We start from the raw sequence: 16,583 nt of genomic DNA on the forward strand, positions 1-16,583 counted from the left end.
TGACTTTGAAGTGTCCATCCCTGGAGGTGTTCAAAAAGGGATTGGACGTGGCACTTGAAGCCATGGTTTAGTTAGTCATGAGGCGGTGGGTGATAGGTTGAACTTGATGATCTCTGATTAATTCTACGATTCTAAGGAGGCCAACAAAAAATAAACAACAATAAAAGCCCTAAAAACATTTAGCTTCCCTTGCTCAGGCTGCACTCATAGAGAAGAACTGTTAACCCGAGCTTCCAGGTAATTACAGCAGATAGGAGGCTCGTGGATCCTTTCCAGTGCTCCCCCGCACAGGAACACCTACCAGTTTTCAGTTGGGTGGGTTTTTTTGTTGTGTCTTTTTTCCCCCCTTTTTTTATGCAAAGGTCTGCTCTTTTCATTGTGCATACAATGTGATTGCTGGTTTGACACTGCAGGCTACACTGGTTTTATGAAGGATTAAATGCCACCTGAGACATATTTATCCTAAATAAATCACAAATGGTAAACTGCAGCATGTCAGTGTCAACACCCTGTACTGCAGCAGAAAGGTTAGCCATACAGGACTAAGCACAGCGAAGAATTAGCATCCAAGCTGCAAGACCACAGGGCTGCAGTTAACAGGAGAAATGATCAAGAAGAAATATTTCCAGTGAAAAACATTCCGTTTTTTGAACATCTGTGAGAGTCTTGCAGAGGGCCATCACTTTGTAAAGGTCACCTTTTTCCTGATAACAAACGGGAGTTGATCCTGTCACTGTTTGCTGAAGACAGTATTTAAGAGAAAGTGAACAGCCTGTCACTTTCAAGAAAGACGAGCAAGTCAAACTCGGCTAATTATGAATCTCCATGTCTAACTTGAAATTTACTTTTTTTTTTTTTTGGGGGGGGGGGTGGTTTGACAAAGACACAACCCTTAATTCCTGGAAAAAGAATAAAATTTAAAATAATAATAATAATAATAATAATAATAATAATAATAATAATAATAATAATAAAAGAGACCAAAAGACAGCAGGATCTTACAGCTCCAGAATGAGGCACCTTTTCTCAGCAGCTCTGTGAGGAAATACATTTTTAAACAGTTGCTTCAGGAAGGAACTATTGTTTTACCTCACCCCAACTTTCTTACAGTTGATAATTTTAAGATATTAAACATGATAGGAAACCCAGTTATCTCCAGAGTCGGCGTGGCTTATACCCTAAACACTTACACAATTACATTAAGCATGCATGAGGCACACTTCAGAAATTAGATTCTTTTATCTTTATCTATCTAGCCAGCTAGAGAAAGGAAAAGGGAAAATGCACAGACATAACAGATAGCGTTTGTTTGCTCCTGCTGAATGCCAGTTCTGTTTATTGCCTAGCATTAAAAATCATGACGCTTCATTTTAATGCTAACACTTTATTTGAAAGACCAAAAAAAAAAAAAAAAAGGAAAGAAATAAAAATCCCCAAACCTTGCCAGTTTATATTTTACACTTTTTGTTTTTCCTTTTGTTTTTTTTTGTGGTTTTTTTTTTTTTTTCCTCTCCAAAGAAACAAAAAGCAGTTATAGCATGAAACGAGTATTTTCAACATGAACTTGCATTGACCAATTGCAGTATATCCACAAGTGAATAAGTGACATTCTGGACTACACAAGAAATACAAGGGCACCTTTTCATTTACTTTTTTTTTTCCCCCCCTCTTTTTCTTTTTTTCTCTTTTTTTTTTTTTTCCTTTCTTTTCTTTTCTTTTTCCTCTATTTTTTTTTCCTACTTGTCAATGTCAGAATTTTCTTTTTTTTTGTTGTTTTTTTTGTTTGTTTGTTTGTTTAAAAAACCCCAAACCCATAACGTTTCAGAAGTCGCTCACGAAATGAACTGCGAAATGGTCTGTACATGAAACACTATTTGTAAGGAAAGCAAAACACTGACAGTTGACAATTTTATTTTTTTAATTTTTTTTTTTTTTTTTAAATTGGATATTTCTTATGTAGGACTCTTGTCTAAAATTAAGAGGAACTTACAGGCATCAAGTTCTTCTTCCTGTATAATCAAGACTCTTTCGAAGTGTAGCTCTTCTTTAGGGAAACCTCCTATGTGATACCACAAAAGACTAAGCTACTATGAAATATTTGACTTTAGCTGCAAAAAAAAAAAAACACCCAACTTATTTTTAGCGAGGGGTATTTTAAAATAAGATTCTAGAAAGCCAGTTGTCACCTCTTCCTCTTTAAAATGAGGAAGGGCACCGATTCTAGGATGCAAGCTTACATGTTCACTTTGTTGTGGTGGGCTTTGGATTTTTTGCTTATTTATCTGTTCACGAAATTGGAATAATTTTCTTCCTGTGATTATGTTAGATAAGAGTCACAGAAGACAGGGAACTACCCTGAGATTAAAAAAAAACACCCCACATTTAAAAGGAAATCTCCAACAACAAAGGAAGCAGTGAACAGAACAATACCTACTGGGGGGAGGGGATGTCAGCTTTTTACCCTCTTTTATACCCTAATATGCTTGTTTCAGAGTAATTCGTAGAGCTATTGTAACAAGATTGTACTATCCATTTCAGTGAACTCCTCCTCGCAGCTGACCCTCACCTCCCACACAGTGTGTACCTGACTAGGAGGATGTTGTATTGAGAAGATTTTACAGAAAATGTTCCAGGAGTAGAGTGCCTCCGTGGATCTGGCAATTTCCAGCTTTGCTCTGCATCAAGCCTAGGAGGTGAAGCTCTTTATGCTTCTTATACTTCGTTATCCTCTCTCTGGCCTTGAATTACTTGTGAGCCATCATCATAAATGACGATGCTTGTTAACTGCTCTCCTGCTCTATCAGGGGATATTGGTTCTGCTTTCATAGCAGCACCAGCCTGCAAAATCTCTTGAGACCCAGCTGTCTCTATCACAGCATGTGAGTACACACTAGGTTCTTCCTGCATGTCTGGTGGTAATTCTGTGACAATGTAGTGGGTTGCACCTTCAGAGAAGTCACCATCAGAACCCTGAACCATGGCTTGTGCTATTTCTTCTGTGACAATAATCTGCGATATTTCCCCATTTGACTCAACTAAATCCATGTGCTCGCTTTGGACACTGAGCGCGTGGCCGCCAGCTTCCTGCATAATTATCTGAGAGCCTTCTCTAGCTACCATATGCACAGTCCCTTCCTCATTTACAATTACCTGAGTGACACCTTCTTTCATCAGCTGGTCGGCTGCAGCCCTATCACATACAGCAAACTGCAATACTCCTTGGACCATTTTCTTGAAAGCAGCCTGAGCTCTCTCCTGAGATGCAATTATAGCCGAGGGGTGCATGACCTGTGTCACTACTTCCATAGGTTCGGTGCCTTCCTGAGCCTCTTGAACCTCGTGGAACATTTGTATTTCTTGTCCCTCTGCATCACTGGCAGCGCTGGGCGTCTCTGGGTTTGGCATCTGCGAGAAATCTTTGTGACTAGACCTGCTTCTGTCAAGGAGTCCAGATTTGTTTTCCACTTCACCCAGCTCTGTGACAGCACAAAGAAGGGCATCTAACGCTGAGGAAGAGTCTGGAGGATGGACAGTAGCTTCGGACGCTTCTAGAACTTCTTGTTGCATTATCTGCTGCAGCACAGTGCTACTGGAGTCAGCAACTGCATCTATTTGAACGGCCTCTTCCATATCAGCTCCTGTTCCTTCAACCACTACCACCTGTGTTGCACCATCTGCTAACTGCTCAGTAAGGATCTGCCCTGGAACCATACTGCTCATGTGTGAGCTGTTTTGATTTGTGGCTATGACTTGCCCGTCTTCTGTAATATGGACCACCCTGGCCATCTGGCCAGCCATCGCTAGAGTTTGAAGGGTAGCTGCTGCTGTTTCTTCCACAGAGGTATCAATTGCAAAGTCACCATCGTATCCTTGAATAATGATAACTTGCTGAACCTCTTCAGGTGACTGTGGCTGTCTTCTGCTGCCCTGAAAGACCTTCTCTTTAACTGGAGAAACCTCTCCCAGCGATGCTGCAGTAAAAGGACTTGTAGTTTCCACGAAGGTTGCTCCCTGCCCCTTCAGTCGGCACTCATAGGACTTAGACACGATGCCTACAAGACAAAACATGCTGTTAGCGAGGTACCGTGGCAAACATCAGGTCATTATTTTAGCAATTGTAGCCTAAATGGAAGAGAATTCCTTGACAATTTTTGGATTGCACTGGCAGAAAACACAGGTAAAACGAGCAAGTGAACAAAAACAATTTGCATGTTTTCTAAACAACATATTTACAGGTTGAAATAATTGCTGAGTTTAACAATTCTGCAGCCTATTAACAATTTAAATGTGTTTTTTAAAATACACTGTGTAGAAAAGCCCAGATAAATACGGTATACAGTTAAAGCCATCAACACATCTGTTCTAGAAGATCCTATGGGTGATATTTAAGTAGTTCAGTAATGAATTTTAGGATCATATATTGAACTAAACAGATCTGTGTGTGAAAAACTGTGGCTGATCTTCTTGATACCCTGCTTTTGTTGGTAATTGCCATGCTGTTGTTTGACACCTTTGTCTTCCCTTTCACTTCCCACCTAGCATCTTCTCCAGCACACCTGACTGACTCAGTCACTAGCCTAGTTACCCGAAGAAAACACTCCGTAGTTTTCTTACCCTAAGCAGGATATTCTATAAAATATCATCCAGAGAAATCTCAAATACATTTCTTAATTATTTCTACATGAAATCCATTCACAAATTAAAATGCCTGAACCTCCACATTCCAACTGCTGGCTCTGCTGCTCAGTCTGGTTTTGTGTCATTGAAGATTTCCTTCTCAGTTCTCATCACTAACAATAAAGCTTCAGCAAAGCAAGTGGTGCTTACAGCTGCACAAAGTCAAGCTCTCTATCCTTAAAGCATGGAGTCAGGGTTTTGGGAAGGCATAATTGAATGCACCCTGTGACCAACTTCATGATGTCTGTGGAAGAACAGCTCTAGCATTCACTGTCTCCCTGTGGAAATGTCATCCTGAAAGCACCCCTGCAGCTTCTGCAGGTGCTGGGAATCTGGGCCACAGTGACTGCACACAGAGCGAAGAGCGTGTCCTGGACACTCAGAGCGGGGTGAGGGTCTAATGCTAGAAGGGCCTTGGGAAAGCTTATTGAGTCCATGCTGCTGAGACTACCCACAAGCATGGTCTAGTTTAAATTCACCTGCACAAACACTTCTTGATTCACCTACACAAGCACTTCTTGGGAAGAACAGGTATAGCATCTTGTCAGTGACACACATAGATAAACCATTGTTTGTTTGAGATAAAACAAGCAGTGGCATATTGTTTGAGACAAAATGCTTGAGATAAAAGAAGCAAGAAAAAAAATTACTCTTACAGTCAAATTTCAGGCTAGCACTGTGCTTTCATAGAATCATGGAATTGTTTAGGTTGGAAAAGACCTTTAAGATGGTCAAATCCAGCTGTTAACCCAGCATTGCCAAGTTCACCACTAAACCATGTCACTAAACACCACATGTACGCATCTTTTAAATACCTCTGGGGATGGTGATTCAAGCACTTCCCTGGGCAGCCTGTTCCATGTTTGACAACCCTTTCAGTGAAGATAGTTTTCCTGATGTCCAATGTAAACCAACTCTGCAGGACACTCTCAGTGAACAACATGCTCCATTCAACTCAAGAGGCCAAGGAGTTGACTCTTTCACCAAAAGGATAGAGCTGTCAGGCCCTGATCTTACAGAGAACTAAACTGGGCTCTAAAAACTAGAGATCCTTTGTTTAAAGGTAAGTTCATACTTAGGAACTCTGTTACTTTGAGACTGAGTAGTTGGCATCTTGCAGCCTCTAGGTGCATATCAATCTAACATTCAAAGACAACATCAAGGCTTAAAAAAACCCTGAGCTTTTGCTAGCATGCATCTGTCTTTTCCTGTTACAAAGCTTCTGGTGGAAAACTGTACTGTGATGCACAGGAAGTAATTTTTATTAAGCTGAAAGGTTGCAAATCACCTTCACAAGTCTAAACTAATGTTACACAACTTTCTCCTATGCAGGTTACCTTTGGAAAAGAAAATTAACAATTTAAACCAACACAGTGTTTCCAAGTGATGCTGCACGATAAATCTGGCACATGCAACTGAAATATATTTTGTCAGGCCATAGGTAAGAAGGAAGCTTCCTGTTGTACAACTGGTTCATATCCCCACTTTTCCTGTGCTCTCTGTAGGCACTGACATTCACAAGACCCCCCAAAGAGCAGAAAAATAGGAAGGGAAAATCAACATAAAATGACAATTATCTTAGCTCCTCCACGTTTTATAATAGAGTAGAAGTAATTAATTCTCTCAGGAATTTTGCTTTGTTGACATGATAAAAGAGAAGCCTGGCAGTGATGTGGCACAAAAAATCAAAATAACTCTACAAATCATGCGTTTTCCACTGGATTTCAAAATCAAAATAACTCTGCGATCATAATTTTCCCATGCACACAGCAAAATCATGACATCCTTCCCCTAAGATCACAATAATTTATGTGCGGGACACAGCATCGCTACACAGAGGAGAAACTCCAGTCTGGGGAAGGGAAAGGAAAAGGAAAATCATCCTGTTTTCATCTCCTCAAATAAATGCTGTACCCGTGAATCTATGCAACTCCAGTCTTCACTGTGCAATTGAATGGGAAGTCTCCTGGGTGACGAGCTACCCGGCGAATCCCTCGCAGCGCTGATAATTATGCCATTCTGACTGCTTACTTAATCTATTTGAATCCAGAGGTGAGTTAAGCCACTTCCTGACCATTAAAGTAAACTACATGGGTAAATACTGCTGTCACTAAGGGGTGTGATGAAGCTTAACTACACCAACATCTTAACCTCAGCTCAGTGCAACCCCAGCTATTCCATCACAGTTCATAAATGCGATTGCAGGTCCATCTTTTGATTCAGCAATTTAATAACTTCGAGTGCTGTCAGTACTGCTTTGAAAAATGGCTCCTATAAAATGTAACAGCCTCAATCAGATTGTAAAAGATTCACCCACTGAAGATTCTTCCATTTCAACTATAATGAATTAATGTTGAGCTGTGTAGAAGTTCAAGTGTCATTTAAACTAATGTGAATCTACTGTAACTTTAAATTTTAACTGGACTACAACCAAGAATTTACTGGGAACATCAACTTCAGTTTTAGTGATTTTTTTCATGGTAAATATGAATTGCAGATTTTACTGGTTTTCTTTTGTTTTAGCTGGGAAAAGCCAACTAAGGAAGATATTTAGAAAACAACACATTTTGAGGCTTAGCTGCCATTTCAACTTTGGAACAGTACATTTCTATAGTGGAGCACTGCTATCCAGCACAGCATTTGTATTTGTATTGTACTTCTCTGCATTTAAGGAACATGTCACATTATTGGACTGTATGTGGCAACAAATCACGTTATCCTACTAAATCCAGCCTGCCTCTTGCCCCCTTTTAAGAATGGGTAAAGAGAAGGGTAAGTGTTGGCTGACATGGCAAACATAAGTTGCAATACAAGCCCACATTAATATTAGGAAAAGCGGACTTGTTGCTGATTGCACGTCACTGCACATTAAAAAGCTACACAAATAGGCATTAAAATGACAAAATATAATGATACGAGAACTCATATTCAGACAATTTGTAAAGAGGTGTTTCATATTGAGGGGTGCAATGATCACAGAATTGGTTTCTTTCCAAGAAGTCTGTCGTTTCAGCAGAGCCATTATTTATCAGTTGGAGTCCTGAGTGACTGTTAGCTTTTTATTTGGAAATGTCAGGAGTTTTTTAGCCATTGAATACATATTCGCAGGTTATTTTAATTCTCAGAGACCACAGACTCCTGAAATAAGGCTAAAAGAAATGCTTTGATGTCTAATGTGCTTCTGGGAAACCACAAATAGGGCTTAGTACCTTTCCCCCTCTGTTTTACTCAATACCTGACTTGCTTTTGTGTGTCTGCTTTATTCTTTCGTAACTGTCATCATTTGTTCCCCACAGAATAAATACCTTATTCTTTTGTTAAGCTTACATTTAATTAAAATGTACAGGATTTGTGCAGTAAACCCGAATGAAACAAATAAAACAAGGGCCCCCTCTCTTGAAGGCATACGTTGTGAATGAAAAATGTCATTACAGACTAAAAAATTTTGCAGTAAACAGGGCCTACAGAGAGAAGTTTCCCCCGTAATGACATCCATAAAATACACAAATGGCACTTTTAGTACCATCCTGAATATGGCATTTTCTGTGCTCTACACACAATCTAAATGGTTTGATCATAGAGCATAATACTCCATTGGGTTTATAGAACAATCAATGTTCCATAAAATGATGTATTTATCCAATAGTAGGCTCAGCAGTTACTGGTGTATGACATTGTAGGACACTGGCTTTGTACTGTTCAGCAGCACACATGCTGGCTGTAAAACTTATCTAACACTACTTCAACAACTTCATCTCATCTGTGTCAAGTAATTTGTTGAAGCCTCAGCTTGGTTTAAAAAAACTTGTAATAAAAATTCATAGAATTTTCAGGAGAATGAAAGCTGATGACAATAGAAAGGTCACATTGTGGCATCACTTGTGGGGTCGGGGGTCAGCCGCAGTTCTAAAACAGAAAGTAGATTTCATGCATCGTGTAGCAGATAAAGATGGCATTAAGGAGACTTGTCTCAGAAAGAAATGCGTAATGTGTTAGGAAAGTCTGGGCTAATATTATATGTAAAGCACCACTTTGCTCTCAGCCAGCAGCCTCTTTAGAATTCTAACCCTTCCCCAAAAGTTGTAGCAAGCGGTTGTGCATGGTGAGGCTAGGCTGAGGACATCCTTCACAAGGAGCACCTTTAGAACAAAGCTGTAAGTCATAAATGAAATACTCTATTACAGCTACGGAAATGATCTGCATTTACACAGCAAGCTTGAACCAGCTATTTTCCCTCTTCCTCAAAAGTTCCAGGAGGCCTGATTTATAGCCCCTTATTCAGCATCACTTAATTTTTCATACTTTGGTGATTAGGAATGTTATTTATCGACACATAGGAAAATTTGGTATCTACTAAAATTCAATGAATATTAAATAATGTGAATGCAACCCCCCCTGTCTTTTTCTTCAAATAAATACAACCTTCAAGGAATTAAAAAGATATGAAAATCCAATTTAGATTGGGCAGCACCCAAATGAGCAACTGATTTTTTTTTTATTATTATTTTAAAAGTGATTGTCTGCATGGCAGTACAATATTGTGAATGATACAGCAAGTCCACCATTCAAATTCATAAAGAAATAATTTAGGCCTTCATCAAGCTCCAAGCCTTTGCTCTTTAGTCTTCCTCTTTTTGGTTTTTTATTTAAAAAAATTATTATTATTTTTATAAGGATCTTTAATTAATTAAGTACAGTTTAAGAACTGTGGCATAATGTTGTAACTTCGGGATTTCCTCAGTTTTTGGAGGCCATAACAATAAGGCACATTTTCCAATCTTTGTTAACTTAACCACAGCCACAACTATTCTTTGTCATTTGTAAGGATTTTATGTGCAAACAATGCATGGGCCAGCATTTTCTAAACCAGCTAGTTACGCTACTAAATAAGAGGTTGTGATGGCTCATTCACGGCTTCTGCTAAAGGAAAGAAAATAGGATGGGTCAAAACAAGAAGTGAAATAAATCAGCAACCCAAAATGGCTCTGTCAGAATTATTATGTCGACAAAGGCAGCAAATATTTGTAAAGCAGTACAAATAAGTATACCTATAGGGCACTGAACCAGCTCCCTAAGAGACATAAAAGTCCCCACCATTGACACAAAGCATGTAACTCTCAAGAGACACCACTGCAGCAAGGTTTTTCCCTTTCAGTGTATTAACAGAATTACCAGTGTATAAACAGAATTAAACAACAAAACCAAATCCCAAATAACACTCATAGTTCATTTTATACTTAAAAATCCAGTAATGCCAATCTACCAATGCTGAAGCTCAAAATATCCTTGGCTTCCAGATTCGTCCTCAACCACTCAATCATGTTTAGAAACTTCAAGGTCTTCTAAGAATTGCTTGAATAAACAATGAAGTTTTAACCTTTCAGGTATCTTGAACAAAGCAGCAGATGTCCTTTTAGCTTCCTTAAAATGTGAAGTGAATTTTTTTTTTGTAATATAGTTTTTTTTCCTTTGAAAAACAGACTCAGATTTCATGGTTGTTATTTTCACCTCCCACACCTTAAAGGACTACAACAACAGCAACAAAAAGAAGCAAAATTAAAAGCAACCAGCAAAACAAATAGCTGAGCCTTTCAGTTAGGGTGCTTAGGCAGTTTGTTTGGTTTGGTTTAGTTTCCCTCCAGTGTCCAATTAACCTTTGGGAAAAGGCCTTCTCTGTGAAAAATTTCAGTTTCTCTTTTCCTGCACTCAAGGTCAAAACTGAACACTATAGAGCCCAGTGGTACAGAAGCTATGCAAATAAAAATACACATACCGAAACTCCCACTGATCACGGCAAACATGTACAGTGTTAACATGCAGATTTTACTGCTGCCCAGCCTGCACCTACCACTGCACAGTAACTGATTTTCTTGTAGACCACTTTTGCTCTTCACTTGCTTGCCACCATGCAGGCTTGTCTTCTCAGCTCCTACGTGTGAGCAAAAACCTCCCTGTGGCATACACAGCAATTACCTACATGAGCAAGCAACATTAGGAATGTATTTGGGGTGTTTTAGCTTGCTCTTCCAGCACAGTTTAGCAGCTGGAGATGAGGATAGCCAGCCTGGACATCGCCTGGCAGTCCAGCTTCAAAGGCTTCTCTGGCACTCAGTTTGGGAACGACTGACACTGATGTGACATGATGCACTTCTTCTGTTTTATCCCCTGCAGCGCAACTGGAAAGTGCATTTTTAGCACTTCTAAATGAGGATCCCAATTTCAAGAGGTACCAGTCGTGCTTGGGCAAATCAGAGATTTCTGCTTCCTAGGAAGACAGAACACATAAGATAATCCATAAAATAGCATGAACAGTAATAGAAGAAAATCAGGGGGGAAAAAAAACAACCCACAGGCTCTGCTCATAAGGAAAATGATCTGGATTTCTGAAATAGGTCTAGCCCCAGACAGTAACTGTTCTGTCAAAAAAAGCAAAAACCCCTTTTGTCATTACTATCTCAGCAAGAGTTTTTGTTTTTCAAGAATATATACATTCAGATCTTGGTCTTACAAACATTTATTTATCAAGAGTACTGCTTACTGCCATAGTTAGCCTCAATAGTCTCAAAGGGACTAAACATGGTAGCTTGCATTATGCATTGTGTTTGCATAATCAGGCCCTTGGGATTAACAATTCTGAAAGTGGCTAGCCTTCCCTAATGTCTGATGTACATCCATGCAGTGAAGAGAACAGACACTTGTAAGGGATACCTAAAATAAAACATCCTGTTATTAAATGATCAAGTAGAAATTATATTCTTCTGCATACCTATCACATACAGGTACTCTGATTCCCTTTATTTATTAATTCTGATTTATGCACCCATTCAGTAAAAAGGAGCACCTGTTCTTTGCTCGAGGGCATGTCTCAATCCATTTGAAAAGCATGGCAGATTTTAGGAGGGAAAGCTTGGGATTAACTAGAAATAGTAAGTTTCCTTAGTTCTTTTTTGCTAGTTAAGAGAGAAGAAACTACCACTTCCTATGTGACAGTCATAGCTGTATCACATTTATAAATTCAACTGTGTTACAGTGAATATTCATCTATTTCCAGAGCAAATTATGGGAAATAACCATTTGTCTTCATTGTAGACACTTCTGTATGTATAGTAGAAAGCAAACCTCTATTCAATAACTGCACAGAGGCACCATTAAAATCAAATTTACAGTAAACAGAACCTGCAGCTGGGGTAAAACACTAACTGTTAGTATTTTAATTATCAGCGAAGCTTTCGGAGGTCTAACATCTGCTCATAGCCAAATGACAGCAGCTGCTTGTGTGCGCTTAAACGATGCGAATTTCTTCTATAAATAATAAAACAAATTGTATATTGTGTGTTCATTGTGGCTATAGCCCTATTAAGGTGTTTTTAAATATATAGGGTATTCTTAACTTCTTTCTCATGGCAAATTCGCAAAGGGCTTGACCTCTTCAAAAGAATGATAGGCGAGGACAGCAAAAATTCTTGAGTCTATAAATTGAAAATGTTTAGAGACAGTACTAGAGGTCACCCTCTGCCGAGACACTGCTAGTAACAAAACATCAGCGATAAGTTCTGATCATTGTGCACTACACTAACTTCAAGGACAGGACTTCTCAGCATGCAAGGTGTCAGGAGTCTATGGGATGGTTTATATCAAAAGCTAATGCTTGTGTAACAAGCAAGCAATTAATGTACCGTCTTATCAGAAAAAAATAATGTTCTGTTTCAATAGCCAAAGCATGGGATGAAATCAGTGTGCTTGCTTTTGCTGACTTTGTCAAAATCATGCTGGAATGTGCCCTGTTTGTATAAACAGAAGTAATAAACTGTCAGGAAGGAGCAGCTATGCTGGGCCAACATGAGATCAACTAATTTTGATAAAAAGGGTGAGCTTCATCATTTAATTCTACATCTTTTTATCTGGACACTACATACAGTTGGAATTTTCCCTTTTGCCTCTCACCTGCTTGGGAATATAGGGAAGAAAACTGGAGGAGTGACATGAATCTGGTCAAAGGGTAGAGGCTGGTACAGTGAGAGAAAGAGAGCACTGCAACTGGTTTCAGAAGAAAACAAGGGAAAGGGGGTTTATGGTTTTAACTTGTACAGGTTTTCAGTGAAGAAGGATCTATTTCTTTGTTTTTACAGCATCAAAAGTAACACCAGTGGCTAATAATATTCATATATTTTTGCAATAGGTCTGCAGCTGGAAAGAAGAGCTATGATCTGAGAGAACTTGTCTGGGAGCTGTAGGTCACACCAACCTGTTAGACACTTCAGCCTTATGTATGCAACCAAAACTCAAAGCTCAGTCTCAGTGCAAGAGATCCCACAACTTATGAAAAGGAGGAAACAGGGCTGGTCGTAAGTGGTCCAGTTACAACTCCGAGGCCTTCCCTGCTGCTGGCCCCTCAGTTCCTGAGGAACTGACAGCATCAAGGCTTATCATGCCCAAAATGACAACCGTCAGAAAAGATGCTGATTTTTCAGTGCAGAGTGTCACAGGCTTAGCAGTAATGCAAGGACTACTTAGGAAGTGTGAAGCAGGGGTGCATGCTGGTTCTGGGAGGTAGGATGGAAGTAGAGGCTGGAGGGATAGGTAACTCTTTTATTTTACATCACTTTCAAGGGTCGAGTTTGTGACAAAGTTTTCTTTTCATGATTCACCTCTAGTGAAGGCTGGAAGCAGCATGTTTCCAGCAGATCTTCAAAGGAAGAGCAGTTCATATAATTGACCCTTCTACTGACAGGAATATATTTTCAGTGCTACCGATAGAGTAGTACTTAAATGAGCTGTCTTCTGCTCCCAGTGTTAGAAGGCACTAGGCTGCACATAGATAAAACAAGATAGAACACCCCAAAGGTGGTGCTTTCTCAGCCATTGCTGAGCACTACTGAGATAGGAATGGCTGAGACGGTGTCTGTGTGCCAGGGCTGCATGAAGAGTGCAAAGGAAATGGTTCCACTGTAGCTCTAAGTGCTCAGAAGCTCCTTACACAAGTTGCTTCCAGTAGGCTGCAAAATTGTGCTTTCAAGATGTGAATCATTTCCATGCTATTCTGTCAACAAAGCTACCTAAATTGTTGGTTGGCTAGAGGTTGAAATCAGCTTTTACAGAGCATAAAGAGTTAATACTAAATTGGGAGGAAGTGTTAACATCATTATAAAGAAAACCAGGATGTAACATAAGTAAATATAAAAACAAAAATACAAGATTCAGCTTGGGCTACTGCATACAAGCACTTGTGGAGAAAGCAAATACGCAAAAATGCTACTCAATGAGAGAGAAGTCCCTTGAGAACTGTAATGCTGAAGAAATGTAAAGAATGACAGTGCTCATCAAGTTACACATGAGTTTACAAAAATATAAAACATGAAAACAGGCCAAAGCAATTTTTAATTGCACATCCAAAGGCACGTCTACTGCACATTGTTCTGATGCAGATAGAACTGATTTATGTCTTGACCTCTCTAGGGGAGAAATCTTGACTAAGAAATATTCAGAATAGTGAAGCAAGAGCTATTAGAAGGCTGATAAGGTTTAAGTGCACATTTTCTGGCTGCATGTTCTGCAAAGGCTGAAGAGGGAGGAGAATTTTTATCCATTTTGGATCAGCACAGTCTGATTTTGATGAAAGACAAGAACATTCATGACATAGTATGTGCAGATGTTTGGACAAGGTGAGCAATGGAAAGCCAGTTCAGCTGCCTTGTCCATTTCCAGGTGCCAGGATGACAAAACTTCCAGAGGAATAAATTGAGCGCACAGTACTTAGAATATGATTTAAGAATCATTGTCATTTGTACTGTAATTCAATACTATTCCAGAACAGTTCTGTGAAACATAGCATGTGATTCTGCAGCAACTACTTAGTTAACATTTGTAAACATCTCCATTCTGAACTAAAGTTCACCCAAGACTGTGGCGCCTTAAGTCTTAAAAAGCCAAAGAATTTGCAATGACTGTCAATCATATGAAGCATGAATCCTACTCAAATATGGACTAGTAAACAAACCCTGTCACCCTGTCAGGTCATTTCATTAGCTCTTCTTGTTTTTTCCCTTCCTGAAGCCAAATTTAGACAAGGAAAAGAGGGAATATTTAAAAACTTATTAGCAATCACATTTTTCTAATATATTTTAAATGCCACTTAGCTTTTCTGATGGCACTTGCTCAAAGATTTATTGTATATATCTGTCTACAACTGAAGCCAAATAATGCTTAAAAGCATGTTAACTAAACAATGCCAAGTGCTTTAAAAACATCGTGGTGCCTAGTATACTTGTCTCTAGCATGATGCACACTGCAGTGAACGCACTTATTCTGCTGTCATATAGGACCTGCTACAGCATCCTTAGTAGTAACATAAGTGGTCCACAAGCACTCTTACTATTGCTGGAACTTAGTACACATTTTTCAGTACAATAGACAAAATCTTAGCAGAAGTTATGATCATTTTTGTGAAAGCAGTAAAGCTTGTGATAACCAACAAGACAGAGACCAGATAAGAGCCCCCCACAAAATAAACAACAGCAGGAGCCTGGAGCTAGATACCTAAAAGATCTGATTTTTAAAAACACCAAGAAACTAACAGTTCCAGCTGACACTTATTTTAAAGGGTTCTTATATCAGCTACCTTTTCTTTTTGTTTTTAGTTCTTGTTACTCTTTTTCCAGCTACCATAGTTTGGTGAACTGACAGTTTGCTAACTTCTGGCACATAACAGACAAAATGCACAGGAGGACTCATTGTGGTCAGCCATGTCAAAGATGTGCAGATTAAAAAGCATCTGAGCAGCCCACATTATCACAGGCTGAAACAGCTGCTACAAGTCCCAGGTAAGCCTTACTTTAAGATTTTGTAGTTTTATCTTTTTGGTATATGTTCTGGAGTTCCAAAACCTGTTGAGGTTCACCATTTAGAATAGAATAGACTAGACTTATATTATTTTCTTTATAAAAAGAAAATGCACATATGAAAATATACACAGACAGAACAAAAATTATATCACTGTCCAAAAGAACAAGCTAAGAGAAGACAAAAATCAGTGTTTTTCATCTTCCACATTATTTTTTAGGGTTCTTCATAACAGAATGAATTTCCTGCAAGATTTTTAGGTCTATGTGTCTTCAGTTGATTTTCTCAATGCAGAATTAGGAAGCAAAATAAAATTGTCCTGCTTTCTTTTCACTGGTGCTAGGCACAAGCACATACAAATGCAAACCGAACGAAATGAATTTAAAATCCAATAGCATTTATGTGACCATGTACTTCTGAAACTGTGTCTCCTGAATCACTCACAATTAGTAACATATTTGTCACTAAATAACACCATCAATTGAAAAAGCATTATTCTAACTTTTCAGGCAGAGATGTGAAAAACAACAAAAAGCATGTTGCCAGGGTCACACAAGAATTCCCAGGTATATTGAGTCCCAGCTTTATGTCTTAATCGTAGCATTATCATTTCTTAGAGGAGCCTATTGTCAACTCCAAGAGTTGAGGTACTCCATTTACCCACAGTGAAGCACTAGTCACATCACTGCAATTTTCCTGATAACGCCCTGTCAATGAATCAACTCCTTGTTCATGAGCAGAGAGGAGTTCAGTGTCCATGTATCCTATAATGAGGAATGCTGGGCGGCAATCTTTGCTGAGATTGTCATAGGTGTCCACTGATACCATCTGCAATTACAGAATTTTATGAGATGGAAACTGGTTCATTATGAAAAAGACTCAAGTCTACCAGTTCATTTCACAGATGTCAGACGGTAGACTTCCTGATCATCACAATTCTTGCAAATGCTTAAGAAGAGGCCTGGAGTTAGACTTTCAGGAATTAAGCACAAAGATAATGCTAAGCATGGGCTTAAATGCTTTCCTAAGTTGGACCCTCAGTCAGCCACAGTCTATGGCATTGAAAA

The 16,583-nt window shown here is 39.0% G+C and overlaps 1 protein-coding gene across 1 annotated transcript in view; it reads right to left on the minus strand.

Annotated features, from left to right (window-relative positions):
* Positions 1-2,043: 2,043 nt before the first annotated feature.
* Positions 2,044-16,583, minus strand: part of ZNF407 (zinc finger protein 407) — a 354,410-nt gene continuing 339,870 nt past the window's right edge. Inside the window, exon 9 of the mRNA XM_054164093.1 lies at positions 2,044-4,052. Coding sequence (XP_054020068.1) covers positions 2,713-4,052 — 1,340 coding nt within the window. The 3' untranslated portion in view covers positions 2,044-2,712. The remainder of the gene's footprint in view (positions 4,053-16,583) is intronic.

The sequence above is a fragment of the Dryobates pubescens genome, chromosome 9 (assembly GCF_014839835.1).
Source record: "Dryobates pubescens isolate bDryPub1 chromosome 9, bDryPub1.pri, whole genome shotgun sequence".
In the NCBI taxonomy this organism is placed as follows: Eukaryota; Metazoa; Chordata; class Aves; order Piciformes; family Picidae; genus Dryobates; species Dryobates pubescens.